The sequence below is a fragment of the Erythranthe guttata genome, chromosome 14 (assembly GCF_056151865.1).
Source record: "Erythranthe guttata isolate IM_541 chromosome 14, IM_541, whole genome shotgun sequence".
In the NCBI taxonomy this organism is placed as follows: domain Eukaryota; kingdom Viridiplantae; phylum Streptophyta; class Magnoliopsida; order Lamiales; family Phrymaceae; genus Erythranthe; species Erythranthe guttata.
In genome coordinates this window covers 2,081,396-2,096,580 of record NC_142546.1, presented here as the reverse complement: position 1 = coordinate 2,096,580, position 15,185 = coordinate 2,081,396, and the positions used below count along the sequence as shown (strand labels likewise).

General features: G+C 35.2%; 5 protein-coding genes across 5 annotated transcripts; 1 reads left to right on the top strand and 4 right to left on the bottom strand.

Moving 5' to 3' along the window:
• Window positions 1-928: 928 nt before the first annotated feature.
• Window positions 929-5,073, bottom strand: LOC105963149 (selenium-binding protein 1). Its single transcript, XM_012987526.2, has 7 exons — window positions 4,436-5,073; window positions 3,740-3,935; window positions 3,357-3,584; window positions 2,436-2,667; window positions 1,812-1,919; window positions 1,447-1,719; window positions 929-1,333 (listed from the first exon to the last, which is right to left on the bottom strand). The coding sequence occupies exons 1-7, from the start codon at window positions 4,584-4,586 to the stop codon at window positions 1,052-1,054; spliced, it is 1,470 nt and encodes a 489-aa protein (XP_012842980.2). The 5' UTR covers window positions 4,587-5,073; the 3' UTR covers window positions 929-1,051.
• Window positions 5,074-6,041: 968 nt separating this feature from the next.
• LOC105963302 (protein RALF-like 32) lies at window positions 6,042-6,535 on the top strand. Its single transcript, XM_012987694.2, has one exon. It carries the CDS (start codon window positions 6,042-6,044, stop codon window positions 6,399-6,401), a length of 360 nt encoding a protein of 119 aa, XP_012843148.2. The 3' UTR covers window positions 6,402-6,535.
• On the bottom strand, window positions 6,526-8,682 carry LOC105963148 (Putative methyltransferase family protein). Its single transcript, XM_012987525.2, has 8 exons — window positions 8,468-8,682; window positions 8,312-8,374; window positions 7,959-8,025; window positions 7,764-7,864; window positions 7,441-7,485; window positions 7,056-7,358; window positions 6,852-6,954; window positions 6,526-6,716 (listed from the first exon to the last, which is right to left on the bottom strand). The coding sequence occupies exons 1-8, from the start codon at window positions 8,606-8,608 to the stop codon at window positions 6,634-6,636; spliced, it is 906 nt and encodes a 301-aa protein (XP_012842979.2). The 5' UTR covers window positions 8,609-8,682; the 3' UTR covers window positions 6,526-6,633.
• A 590-nt stretch (window positions 8,683-9,272) lies between these two features.
• On the bottom strand, window positions 9,273-11,734 carry AT-HSFA5 (winged-helix DNA-binding transcription factor family protein). The gene is made up of 2 exons (XM_012987524.2): window positions 11,393-11,734; window positions 9,273-10,572 (listed from the first exon to the last, which is right to left on the bottom strand). Exons 1-2 carry the CDS (start codon window positions 11,618-11,620, stop codon window positions 9,520-9,522), a joined length of 1,281 nt encoding a protein of 426 aa, XP_012842978.2. The 5' UTR covers window positions 11,621-11,734; the 3' UTR covers window positions 9,273-9,519.
• A 962-nt stretch (window positions 11,735-12,696) lies between these two features.
• On the bottom strand, window positions 12,697-14,846 carry LOC105963146 (F-box/kelch-repeat protein At3g23880). The gene is made up of 2 exons (XM_012987522.2): window positions 14,078-14,846; window positions 12,697-13,961 (listed from the first exon to the last, which is right to left on the bottom strand). Exon 2 carries the CDS (start codon window positions 13,927-13,929, stop codon window positions 12,847-12,849), a length of 1,083 nt encoding a protein of 360 aa, XP_012842976.2. The 5' UTR covers window positions 13,930-13,961; window positions 14,078-14,846; the 3' UTR covers window positions 12,697-12,846.
• Window positions 14,847-15,185: the final 339 nt, after the last annotated feature.

Genomic DNA, 15,185 nt, shown 5'->3' with positions numbered 1-15,185 from the left:
GGGGGGAGGGAGGGGGCATAAATAAATCTTATCTAGGGGTTGGTTGTAAATTACCCTTGTTTATTTATTGGCTAATAAAAATCTAGAATGATTACTTGCTACACCAAGCTAATAATTGCAATTACAAAGGACTTACATAATCATTGTTATTGTTTGTTGACAAAGGAATCCGCTATGATTTATATAAATTCTTCTGTAATAATGCGTAAATTATATAAATTATACTGAACAAGTTATGTGCGACTAGCTCAACTAAAAAAGTATTATCAGTGATAATTAAATTTGGATTATTAACGTCGCATTCTTCTTACTCCACCATTGTGGACGAAAACACCAATTAAATTATTATCATTCATTCACATACATATATGTACATATCCATATTAGTGTGTAGACGAACGGCAAATACCTACCATGTGTACATAGGAAGATGTTTACTCATTCTCTAAATTCATCTCTTTATCTTTTCAAAACTATATATGATAGCATTATCGGTGGTGACGAATCCAGGAATTAATTTTTAGGGAGTTCGGGGGCAGTGCCCTCGAACAAAAAATTAGGATTTTTTTTTTGACAAAATTAGAACTTTTTTTGAAAATAGGAAAAGAAGAAAAAAAAAAGGATTTTTTTTTTTTTTTTTTGCAATAATTTGAATTTTAGGTTAGCTAAACGATAAACATAAATATTAGGTGGGCTAAATAAATATATAAATACAATATAATGGAAAACCTAGGTCTTTTTTGCATTAATTTAGATTTTGAGTGGGCTAAACAATAAATATTGGGATTTCAATTGAGGGTGGGCTAGACTCGCCCCTGATTATCAGCCCCTCATAATTTTCTTAATGCATTCGGCGCCCAGGACTCAAAATCCCGGATCCGCTAGCGGGCATGAGCCCAGTTTCAAAAAAATCGAATTGCAAACGAGATTTCATATCAACAATCCCACTATTTATTGCATGACCACAATTCGATAATTCGATTCATTACATCTTAGTATTAAAATGTACGTTTTTCAGACAAACATTCTTGATCTCTTATTACAAAATAACTCAAATCCAAATATCAGAAGTGCAGTCGCCACCCGGATACCTCATCTCATGCGCCAGCGAGGCGCCACCCGGCTCAGACCCGAAATCCACAAAGAAGTCAGTGTTGATAGCGAGACCGCCTCTCTCAGTGTCGACGTCGATCTGCAGCATGTGCGAACCTTTCTCGATAAGATCGGGGTAGAACTGCTTGTCCCACGCGCTGAAGAGAGAGTTTGTTGCGTACAGTCTTTTTCCGTCTAAACTCAGCTGTATCATTTGAGGCCCGCCTCGTAATTCATGCCCCTAATTATCAAATTAAAGACAATCATAAAAAAAAAAAAAAAAAAAAAAAAAAAGAAGAAAAAAAATTCCATTTTCTTGCCGTTAAATAGTTCGGTAGTTTGTCCGAAAAGTACCTGAACTTCCGGAATGTCAACCTGGAATGTTGTACCGTCTTCCGCCTCGGCAAAAACGGGACCTCCTTTACGAATCAAACCGCCAACCCAAAGCTGACCTGTCAACCTAGGATTGGTCGGATTTTCGATATTATATTGTCTAATATCACCGTGAAGCCAGTTAGCCAGGTAAAGAAAACGGTCGTCGAGCGATATCAGAAAGTCGGTTATAAGACCAGGCATCTCCGGAAGTATCCAGTTCTGCACCTTCAGCGTCTTCACCGATATCGATACCTACATTTAATTTAATTTTACCAATCAAATATATATATATATTTATTAAAAAAAAATCGGTTTAAGCCATTTATATAATTATTATATTATACCTCGTGACCCCACGACTCGTCTGGTTTCTTGAAAAATCGCACCATGTTGCTCGTCAGAGCACACCCCACAAACCCCGTATCCTTATCCGGATCATGCAAGAATCGTATCTGTATTAAAATAAACATATTTAAAGATGAAATGAGAAAAATACAGTTTTCGTCCCTCACATTAGTATATATTTCACATTTGGTCCCTCATGTTCATAAAAAAACCCATTTGGTCCCTCACTTTTCAAAAATTCAATTTTAGTCCTTTTGGTCAATTTTACATCAAAACTAACGGAATATAGCGTGTGCACGTCAATGACTTAACTGACAGACTAACGGTAAATTGACGGAAATGACCAAAAGCGTTAAATTATTGAAACATGAGGGACCAAATGTGAAATCAGTGCAAACTTGAGGGGTGAAAAATGTAATTTTCGCTATTGCGTGGATTATTTTTACGAACAACGGAATATAGCGTGTGCACGTCAATGACTTAACTGACAGACTAACGGTAAATTGACGGAAATGACCAAAAGCGTTAAATTATTGAAACATGAGGGACCAAATGTGAAATCAGTGCAAACTTGAGGGGTGAAAAATGTAATTTTCGCTATTGCGTGGATTATTTTTACGAACCTCTAAAGGAATGAGACCAGTATTTCCGAGATCCAAAGTCTGCTTCAACTCACCGTCGGGCCAGCTGTACACGTGCAAATGCCGGCCGTATAAACCATCGGAAACATGCTGAGGGTTGAAGCCTTTAGTAAAAGCCAATGGAGCTCCCCACGAAGTGCTTATCATGGTTTTGTGCCTTGGTTGGTACCAAAAGTCGTACCCGAAAGTCGGGCTGTGTCCCGGTTTTTCCCACCTATTTTTTTATTTATATAACAAATTAAAATATGAGCATGTTAGTTTGTTAATAATGTATTACAGTACTAAAAGTATCTGTTGGAAAGGGGTGGGAATCGAATTAGATCGGAATTAGCACATTTTGAAAAAATTCCATTTTTTTCGGAAGTGAAAAACTTATTCCAACTCTGAAAAAAAAGGGGGAAATCCGGAAATCGGAATTTAGGGAATTGGAATAAAGTGATTGTTGTAAAATCGAAAATTTTCGGATTGGAATCGGCTACATTTGGATATTTCCAATTTTTTGGTCATTTGAAATATGAATTACATAATAATATTGATATTTAAGTGTAATTTTCGGGGCGAAATCAGAAATTTTTCGAATTAATTTCAGAAATTAAAATTGGATCGGAAATCGGAATATCATATATATTCCAATTGCAATCCAAAAAAAATGGAAAAATTAGAAAATCAGATTTTTTTTGAATTCAGAATGAAAAATATTGTTCAGAAATTGGAAAAAAAATCGGATCGAAGAAGGTGGAACCTTCAAATATAAAACAAAGTTTATCATGAAACTAATAGTATGTAAGAATTGATGTGAAGCCATATTCTTTACGAGTTAAAACGGCTATTGCTCAAACCAAGATCGAACAAGAATCATAATATTCTTTCAAACCCTCATACATATATGTAAATAGAATGTACCTTCCTTTGACATTGAAATCCGAGTCGAGCAAAAGAAATCCATTTCCTTCGGCATTTCCGTCTTTATCTCCAAGACACGATAGCATGATATCGCCAGAGGCGAGGCAATGAGCTGTGTGAGGGTACGCTAATCCCGTTTTTTGGATTACTTCCTTTGGATCGACTATTTTATATAAACTCGGCGCTTTCGGATCTTTTAAAGTATCGATTGCATATATCCGACCCGACCTGAGATTAAATCATATTAGAAAGAGAGAAGAAAAAAAACTCGACTTTTCTTTTTACCCCAAAAAGGTTTTCGAAGTCCTATTCGTGAATCTTGAAAAACGCAAAGATTCGGAAGAAATTAAAAGGTGAAGCCAAACATCCCCTTAGGATCTTACACGAGCGAAGGGAGGACAAGGAATCTTCTTGAAGCAGAGGAATCTCCATGGCAAGAGCTGCAAGAATTCCAACCAGAATGATGGAGTTCATCTCCAATGTACGGCATTGGGAGCCTGTGTATCACTTTCGAATACGTCGCTGAATTCGGATCTATGTCCACTGTCGCAAGATAATCGGGATTTTCCTTTCCCGTTCCTGCAGTAATTATCGAACCGAAAAAAAATCAATTTGGACCATGTAACTGAGGAGCTTATCTATTGTAAATTTGTAATGAAAGAATATTTGCAATTCATAACAAATTACTATGGATTTTCGATTTCGAGAGGTAAAAATTGGTTCTTTCTTCAATCATAAACTACTGCTGATTTATTTATTTTTTTGGTATCCTTTTGTCTGAATTTGGCTTACTATATAGCAAATCTCCATTGATAAATTGCTACTAGAGTCTTTTTTTTTTTTACAAATTCATTAATGTGCAAAGATCACATAACAGTTCACACCATTCACTACATTGCAATTTTATCATCTTAATTTATTTATTTTAATTCCCAAACAGATTTAAAAAAAAATTAATTAAAATAAATCATGAAAACAACCCAGAAACCTTGAATTGTAAAGATAAATAAAATGAAGATCAACCAAACCCATATAACATAATTTAATTCAGGAATTAAAATAAAAAAAAAAAAAAAAACCTGTATAAACACAAGTGACATAGATAAGGGTTTCCCTAGGACCAGACATGGCTGCAAGAGGAGTAGCATAACCAGGCCCTTTCTTACAGCACCCATTTCCATTTCCATTTTCCACGTCAGCGTGCTGCAAAACCACCATATCTGTTGCCATTTCTCTCTCTAGATCTCTCTCTCTCTCTCTATTTTCAGTGATTTTCTTGATTTTTTCGAAGCGAATTTAAAAGAAGCCCAGATCATAAATCACTCAAAAGTTGCCACCTTTGGGACTTTATACTTACTTTTTTTTGCGAGTGTTCACGAGTTTCGATTTTAGGAATCTGGTGAAAGATGCTAATTTTTATTTTTTTTTATTACAGAAAAGCCCACGCTTGCGGTATGGCAAGAGTTTAATTATAGCTGACGAAGGCAGAGTTTGTTTTTGTATATGGGCCTTATCTTCGACCATGTGCATACCTGTCTAGGTGGGATGTATATTATATTGTATTATAACTTTCCGCTAAAGTACGGCCATTTCCGTTTCCAGATAAAGTTAAATTACGAAAATAAATAAATAAAAAACATTTTTTTGGATATTTACAATCACACCTTAATTATGAATCATGATACACAGACTCATACATTATCAAATTCAGTACAATCTAGTATAAAATTCAATAGAATCTTCTGTGGAATATTCTCTAATTTGTACTTATGTTTCCCCATTCGAGCTCCACGTTGAAACTAGACGATCAAAATATGTTTGTAGTGCATTAGAAGCCGTATTTTTGCACAAAAAAAAAAATACAAACTATTCTGTTGAATTTGATACCACAATTGAGAGCGAATTTTCATAGACCTTACATTAGGGGTGACCTTAATTTACTATATAAATAAAAATGAAATCAAATATTAGTAAATTCAAGAAATAAATATTATCTTGTGTATTTGGATGGATATAGATTCATTTTAGTGTGCATGATGAGGTGGAGGAAGAGTTTGAGTTGGACACGCTTTCTTCTTAGTTTGATTTGTATAATTTTTATGTAACAACTAAAACAAATACCCTTTTTTTCTCACTTCAATATCATAATATAAAAAATAAAAAATATATAGATAATAAATAGATAATGACATTATTATCCTTAATGAAAATTAATACCATACAAAATTGTGTGGTATTGATTTTACGAAGGGTATTAAAATCATTACCTATTTATTTTATAATTTTTATGTTGGTGATATTGAAGTGAGAAAGAAACAATATTTATTTTAGCCGTACCCTAATTAAAAAATAAATCAAAAATTTCGGAGAAAAAAATCGGAATCTCATATATAATCTAACTCCAATCCAAATGATTCCCGAAAAATCGAAAATTAAAAATCCAAAGTTGGAATGTAAAATATTTTTCCAAAATCAAAAGAAATCAGAAACTCCATTCCAATTTCCATCCATACGAATTCTTGAAAAATAAAAAATAAACGAAAAATCCTACATATAAGTTAGGTGAAGTGCGTTGCCTTTGACTCCCACCAAGTTGAAAAAGAGAGTGCAAAATTAATAATTATCAACACTATAAACTTAGCTAAGTGGTGCCTCCAAATTCAAAAAAAGAAGAAGAAGAAACAAATGGAAATAAATCCCACTTTCTTTCTTCTTCTTCTTCTCCAAATACTCTTCTTAATCCTAACCAGCGAAACCGCCACCGCGTTCAATCACACATCTTCATCGTGTAAAGATGGTACGATAGCAGAATGCAATTACGAAGAACTGGAGACGACGATGATGATGTCGTCCGATGTCAGCAGAAGGTTTCTCGAACAGAAGAAATATATCTCGACGGGGGCTCTCAAGAAAGACCAGCCCGTCTGCAGCGGCGGTGCGGCGGGCAAGCCTTACTCCGGCGGCGGCGGCGGCTGTGTTCCTCAGCCGTCTAATACTTACAACAGGGGTTGCTCCACGTACTATCGTTGTCGGGACGATGCTTGATCGTTATTAAATAATATTTATGTGTTTTTTTGTGATTGGTTTCACCATCTAGCGTGTTGTTCAATAATTAAGACAATTTATTGTTATAAACTTATAATTATAAAATATGGAAGCGATTGATGAGTTCGATAAAATCTCGAGAATATTTTTGCACGAATATAAAAAAAAATCCTTTAACAAACTTGATCGTGATAATGAATTATATCAAAGGCGTAATATATTAAAACTTTATTTATTTGATATGAAGCTTCCATACCTCTCGGACATTGGACGAACCATCTGCAACCTCTGCAACCAGCGAAGAGGCCATAGTGCCTGAGGAAATTTTCATTTTTAAAACTGTGATTATTTTATTTTATTTTTAATTTTTTTTATTGTTAATGAAAGATAATCGGGTTTACTTGCTAACGAGGCGTAATTAACACATAATCAACAGATAATTTGACTCACCATCTTTTTCGACAAGAGAGAGAAAACGCCTAGATCCACCTCCGACCCCGAAATAGTGCTTCTTTGCTGCCATGTACGCAACTCCATTGGGAATACTAATGCACTGATCACAATAACAACGGAAAAAATAATTCAGATATAGAAAAAGAAAAAAAAAATTGACAGGAAAAATAAAATAAAGAGTATGAAAACAAAATCAAGAACCTTCTTAATAAGTTTGTAGAGATTTGGCAGTGTAGAAATCGAGTAAACTGTCTCTGCCATAAGAATGACATCATAACCACAACACTTGGCTTCATCGTCTTCACTGGTAAAAACGGGAGAGAGAAGCTGGTGTACTTCACCCCAGTCACCAGAGAAGAATCGAGTCTTGGTTTTAGTGGGGCCCACTTCTGCATGTGGGGCCAAATGCTCGGTATTCTTTTCGATATTAGCAGTAATGTTGGGAATAGTGAGGCATTGAAGGACTTCCGCATTGAAATCCTGGAAATGTACAGCTGCTGCACCCTGATTCCCAAAAAAGAAAAGAAACGAATGGTTAAATAATGAAAGTATTAGAATAAAAATAGGAAAATACGAATTTATCTACCTTTAGGCAAGCGAATATACCAGGTAGTCCATGACCACATCCGAGCTGAAAATTGAAGGGTCTAGTCAGCAAGAACGGCAAAACAAATATAACTAAACTTTGGCTTAGATAATATACGAGTCTTTATTCAGCCGAAAGAATTTATTTACAGTTTCTTTTCAAAAATCGTGAATTATTTAAATTCGTAACAGCGGTAACATAGAGTTGCTGCTGTCACAGTGTAAAATTGAGAAGCAAAAAAACTATTTGCTTTAAAGAAAATTGTGAGAACAGATCCACGTGCATAGCAAGGTTACCGAATCACCTGAGAATTAGGGCCCCACCTCTAGAACTCGTTTTCCCGTGAACGACAATTTCCCGTCTTGCAACTCGGAGCTAAGTGCTGTAATAAGATCGAGCGACCCCTCCCATAATTTCAATCCTCCTGCATATCAAAATTCCATTAAAGTATTTAAAAAAAAAATGATCATTTGATACGGATAAATGCACTTATAGAAAAGAAAAATATACAAACAAACCTTCATATTTGCCGGGTACTAAATCGGAATTGGCTAGTGAAAATACCTCCTCGGTACTGACCCTCCCCTACAATTATTTAGTTCAACAAATGCTGTGTAAAAATTGCTATATATATATATATATATATATATATATATATATATATATATATATATATATATATATATATATATATATATATAATCAAATGAAACTAAATCATCACTGAGTTGAACACTTCCTCCAAATCTCCTTCCAACTTAATTACCAATTAATATAAATTTTTAATCCCCAAATTTCGATAGTAATAAATAACCAAAATTGAAATTTCTGCCACTAATTGTAGATTTAAAAAAAATTAAAAATTACCCACCTTGAAAAGTGTGAGCCCACCGACGTTCACAGGCTCCACTGTAAACTGCGCATTTGGTGAAACCTGCATTTCAAATTACAAACAATTAGTAAATCCTTCACCAAAATTAACAAAAAAAATAAAAATAATAATACAGTTGAAGTATATAAAAGTTACCTCTGAGGAGAGAACTTCACGGCAAGGCGGCGGCGGCGGAGGCGGGAGGGGTTTATCATCAGGGAAGTCAAGAAACCCTAATCCGGAAGAGGGTTTTTCATCAAACAGACGAAAGATTGCTTCTTTTTGTTTCGACTCCATTGATGCTCACTTGTGTTTCTCTCTTGTTTCAGGGTTTAGTTTTGGAGTATTCATTCATTCAGTAACAGAGAAGAAATGAAAAACATGGGCCTTTGTGAACTGGGGTTCCATCAAAATTGTGGCCCATGAACATTGGATTTTTTTGCATGTTTCTTAATTTTTATAATTCTTTGTTTGATTTAAATAAAATATTTATATAAAAAATTAGGCATTATGAAATGATTCAACAAAATTCTGATTTATGTCACTTAATTTACTCCCCCTAAGCTGGGTTTGGCCCCTTTTGTGCTTATATATATCTAATTTGTTTTGGGGAAAGGGTGTTTTGCATAAGTTACACTAATAAGTTATAACTATTTGATTCATTGGGAGTTAGATGGTGTGGTCACACCTTGTTATTTTACTCTTTTGGGAAAATTCCAGTTACCCCTTTAATTAAAATCAAATTATGACCGTAAGAATTGACGTGTAAGAAAATACAGAGTTGAGGGATAGCTGTAATTCCCCAAACATGTGGAGCTTTTTCGTACTTTGAGCTTCGCTCAGGGAGTGTCCGTAATTTGCCCTAAGTTATAAATTATACCTGATCAATGTAGTATTACGCTTCCATGGTCATAAACCCAAGAAACTACTAACAATAATAAAATAGAGGGGAAAAAAGCACATTAAAAGCAACTGAGGATTGTCTTGTATTACAAATCAGTACAACGATAACTAACTGGTCTGAACAGGGTTATAACTTACATCATCAAAGTCAAAATATCACAGAACCAACAGAAAGTCAAAGACGAAGCAAATCTGAATTCCGACAACATATACACAAAGGTGCCGGTTATAGAAGAAGATACTACAAATCTAGTAGTACAGTTTTCACAAAGAAATATAAACCTAGAGAACTGGCAAAGTTTCTCTCATAGAGTAAGATGTTCCATACCTTTCGTATTTCTCGCTATTCCTTTCACTGATCTTCTCTCTTCCTGTTCTTCGTAAGGTTTTGCCCTAAAACCAGAGCTGCCCTCTTCTGTATCAGAGCAGCCAGGTCTTTCGGTTAAAAACTGTTCCCAAAACACATCATTCACTCGATTCTGCCCGTTTGAACCCCCTTGCTTGTTACTATTCACATCATGTGAAGAAGCTAAAGTTTGAGTGTGAACAACTTCATTATCTGACCGTGTACAGATTTCTCGATTTTTGTCCAGTTCCAAAGGAGAAGAAGAAGATGCGAGAGTAAGATTTAAGAGACACGAAAGATGAACGTCGCCCTCGTCCTGCAATGATTGGCGCTTCGGGCTTTCGGGCCCCAATTTGAAAGAAGCTCCAGTATCTGAAAGCTCCAAAGTTTCGGGCGGGCATAAAAAGCCTGAAGAAGTTCTTACATGCACATCTTTCGACAGTCCCTCGTTTGAGCTTTGTGTGCTGTGAGAAAGTAAGTTAACATCCGAAACAGCTGTGGATAACTCCAGCCTTAGCTCGTTGCATAAATCTTGGTCACATATACTCCCTAATTGATCCTCTAATAAAACATTGTCCTGAATTGATTGGACATGATCTATTTGAGGGAGCCTCCTCTTTTTGTTATACGCTGAAAAGTCCATTGATTCGAGCTTCTGAGTTAGGCGATCGACAAAGTCGGGATTTTGAACTGCTTTCTCGAGGAAGCTAAGCAATTTCTCCTGCCTCTGCTCCATGCTAACTATACGAGGTGTTAGAGTTTCCAACTGTGACTTAGCTGCAGACTGCTGCTCCTTGTATCCCGATAACTTTCCTTCGAGAACGGACTTGTCACGTGATAGCTTATCAATTTCTTCCTCGAATGATGCTCTTTCTGAATCAACTGAACCTTGAGGCTGACTGTGGCTGTGGATAGGCTTTCTGCGATGAATATTCTTCAGAAGATGCTTTTGATCTTTCGTAAAATCTTCATTTGCAAATTCCCATTTTTCTGGATCGATCTTCCTAAAACCCTACATCAAACAAGTGCGTATAACATTTTAGGAAACATCAAACAGGATAACAGGACTGTGTCATTCAAGCAACTGAGAAACGTAAGCATATACGAGTTTAGCAAACAATCACAACAATCAAATGCATGACATTTATCAATGCATTACCTACCCCCTACCGCCACCCCCGAGTGTTAATAGATTCAAGACATAGCACGTGTTAAGCATTGAGTCACAGGCTACGCGGAAGTTCACTAAAACATGAAGGAATAACATATGAAATGATTATGACAGTTGGAACTTATTGTTCAGGCATGATAGCTGGTTATTGATGCATACACAATCGGAGGTGGGATTGCAAAGTTTATAAGTGTACAAAATAAGCAGAAAAAAGGAAACTGATTGTACCATAACAAGAAAATACTACAGAAAGAAGATAAAGAACACTCTGGGCAATTACGCTCTCAAAATTAACGAAATATATGTTTTTCCACACAAACTGGATCGTAAAGTTTAACGAAATTATAAAAATAAATTATTTATAAAGTGCCCGTATCCATAACATAATTATCATAATTAAGTGAAGGAATAGAGATCAGCCTTTACCAATAACAACACCCAATTTGAAACTATTGTGTAAAATACTTCCTAATGTGAAGGGAACGCACACTTCAACCTTTCACCACAAACAAAAACCAAACACTTAAATCACATAAACATTTTTTTAAAGTTAATTACCTACAGAATTATCAACCCTAATAAATAAATAAATCACGCTACAGTGAGCTGTATACAGAGAAAAAAATCGTTAATCAACAATCCAATTGAGAGAGAAACATACATAGGTATTGAGCTGTCGAATGAAGCTGGAGAAATTGTTGTGTTTGAAGTAAGAAGGGAGGAGGACGCGGGCGAATTCCAGCGGGTTCCACACCACAAAGCTCTTCCTGCTCGCGCTCCACGATACGATGGCGTCCGTCGCCGTATCATCCACCATCTCGTACGTCTTCAATAGGAACGGCGCCGGTCCACCTCCGCCGCCGCCGCCGCCGGGAGCTCCTCCGTCCATTCAGACGCAATAATTGGGGGATCGGGGTTTGGTGGTTGAATTTTGCGTTGACCGGTTTGGCGTTGGTAATACATAAGATGATAAGAGTGATTTCGTCGTTATTTACTAATTTATATGATTAAAATAATGCTGGTGGATTACACGTTTGCAAATTATTTTTTTTTTTTTTTTTTTTGATAAATTGCAAAAACATTTTAAAGCACCAAAAATAATACGTAATTAACAAAGATAAATAATCTATATATTTTAATAATACATTTCTCAATTCCAGTTAAATTAATAAACAAAATAAAATAAAATTGAAATAAATAATAAAAATAATAAAATAATAATAATAATACATTTGCATGTTCTTATTAATAATTCTATAGAAATTATTATTATGTCTACCCATGAGGTATGGCCATAATTTGCCCAAAATTAAATGCACATTGGATTTAAATTATTTTAATAATTCTTTCGATATTTAAGGTTTATTAAAAGATTCTATATCGAAAATGGTAAAAGTTGGATCGAATCGTAAAATTAGAATCAAACCATACCAACTACGAAACAAATTCGATCCAACTAATCAATCGAAGTTTTAGATTTTGGGTTCAGATAAGCAAAACATACTTTTGTTTTCTTTTTGAAAAGATCGACGTGATCGACTTCTACGTTTAGGCGCCTTTAGAATAATGCCGGGCTTATATGAAACCATGTTACTCTAGCTCAATTCGTGCGCTGCTCGATAAAATCACGTTCGAGCCAAATTCAATTGCTATTAAAACATATTAAAACAAATTTGAACAACGTTGAAAAAACTCAACAAAAAATCAAAACAAATTCGAACAATCATTTGTTCGACTTCTACGTACCTTTCTTGTTCGACTCGTGTATTTTTTTTTCGAGCTGAACTAGCTCATCGACACAAGAGGGAATATTTGGCATTATGATATTATTACACAAACTATTCATTACATATAAACTTACCGTGATAATAAAAATAAAATCGAATCAAATAAGCAAAACCGATGCACCAGAGACACCGAGGAAGAACACACCTAGAAGCAACAAGAAAACAAAAGGGAGAGTATTATGGGTAAAACATTTAATTGCAAAACTAAAAAAAAAAAAAACTCGTAAATTTATCAATTCAGGTAAGAAAAGTTTCGAGCAAAACTGGTATGAAAATCGAACTTTTACATAGCAAGCAAATCTTTTGTCATCTGATGAATTCGACAATCTTATTTTCCGCCAGAAACCCGAGCTGGGAAGAGCAGAGTATTCAGATATGGAACAAATGCACCCCACATTTCATCTCTCTCTTCAACTTCTTCGATCGTCTTCTCACGAGGGTCATAGTAGAGATATTTTTTCTGATCTATTTTAATGACAATCTTATTTTCCACAAAGTCTAGTAGTTGAAACCACACAGTCGGAGCATCCACAACGTTCTCGATAACTACAAACTCCTTCCAATTAGGATTCTCCAAAACGCCATTTTCCTTTATCAAGAATCGAATTCTCGTCCTATCATCGATCGTGTTGAAGTACAAACACAGGCTGTTGTCTCTCAAAGAAGCCACTTTCATAATTACTTCATCATTGCCGCCAATTAGCTCTTTGGGCTTCTGCAACCTCTTCAGCTCGTCGGTTCTTGGATCGAAATACACTAATTGTATAATCCAGTTATTATCCAATTCACCCAAAACCCAATAAATAGCTCCATCAGCGAAGACTCCCCAGCCCACCATGCAAAAATAGAATTGGCCGATTCCTTTTTTCTCCGTCCAAGAATTGTTCTTACACGAGTAAATTCTGTAACTCTCTTTGGCAATCATAACAGCCTTGAAATCATCCGTTATCGGATCGTAACAAATCCCATGAGTCACTGGTTTAAATTGATCACGTATGTATGGGGACGAAAAATGGGCCTGCCTTCGAGTGGATGGATTCCAGAAAGCATATTCCTTACGCGCGTGCAGATTTTCGTTCAAGAGTAGCACACCGTTACACTCGCCTAAGACTTGATTGAACGACCCGTAGTGAGCCTTCAACACTGCTTCATTGTGGATTCTTCCACCTTCGAGTTTAACCAAAGAAAACCCTCTGCCGCTACTATTTCTATACATACGTAGGAAAAGATAATTCGAAGATTTGGAGGATTGCAGATGAATTTCGGCGAATAAGGGATCGGAGATCATAGTATTCCATGACTTGCAAACTGTTTTAAATCGAAGCAGAGACTTAACTGACGATAATTTTGACAGGATAATTTCGACGATCTCCGGTGGAAGACTTGATGTTGTTTTTTCTTGTGTTGCCATGTCCTTTTTTCCCAACGCGTGTTCGTTTTAGGCTGCTAGAATACAAGGAAGAAAAGAAACAATCTCTGTTAGTCAATTTATCAAACACATGGCATGCATGCAACTGATTCTTCAGAAATCTCATATAACAACTGTACTAAGTACTAACCTTGAAATCCAACAACAGCAGCCACAAACAAACAAACAAATAAACACACACACACAAGAGAGAGAGAGAGAGAGAGAGAGAGAGAGAGAGAGAGGGGAGAGAGAGAGAGAGAATTAGGTTTAAATTAGGTCTCTAATTGTCCAATTCCAGAATAGATCTAGTGCTAGCAAAATTAGTTAAATTAATTTAATTTGACTAACCTTGAAATAGGTTAATTTAAACAATTTAACTAATTCAAATTAATTCAACTAATTTAACTTAACTAAATTAATTTTAAATAGGCCCTTATTGAATTAAATTAATCGCTGGGATCAAACAAAATTAGTAAGGCCGAATTTATTTAAAGGAAATAAATATGATACAAATTATGCTAAAAAACGAAGCCTCAAAGATCATATATACCCGTGATTGGATGGAAATCGGATGGAACGAATCAAAATTATAGTTTAAAAAGAAAAAATAACATATTTTGTTTTTCTAAAGTGGAACCCTAATTTCAATTCAGTTCCACAACAAAGAAAATTGAATATCTCAAAAATTGGAATGAAAAAACTTGTTCATAATCGGATTTCTTATTGAGAATCAATAAGTAATTTGAAAAGAAAGAGGTTTGAATTTTCAGAAATTAAAATTAGATTGGAAAACGAAAATTAGTATGTATTCCGATCATGTTTCAAAAAAAATCAGAAGTAAAAACTTCCATAATGCAATTATTATATTATTAGAAATTGTCGAAATCATAATCGATAGAACTCGAAATTTATATTCCAATTTTCACCCCTACCAATGGGTTATGTAAATATATGCACCAGAAACTAAATTGTTATCGCGACGTATTCATTTCAACGCGCGTGAGAGGGCATGTACAATTAATTTAGTTTGAGCAACTTAAATCGCGATAAGTGTAATTATACATTTTACAGATTTAATTCAAGTACATAGTTAATTGGTATTGAATATGATGTGGGATCACTCGAAATGAGTAGCTCAGCCGGAGAATTGATCAAGAATTTAGTTAACCGACGATTACACTCTGACGCTTACGTCAGGTGATGTCGGCTTGTTAATAATTACTATAAGAATCAATTCCTTTGCATAGCGGGGCGAT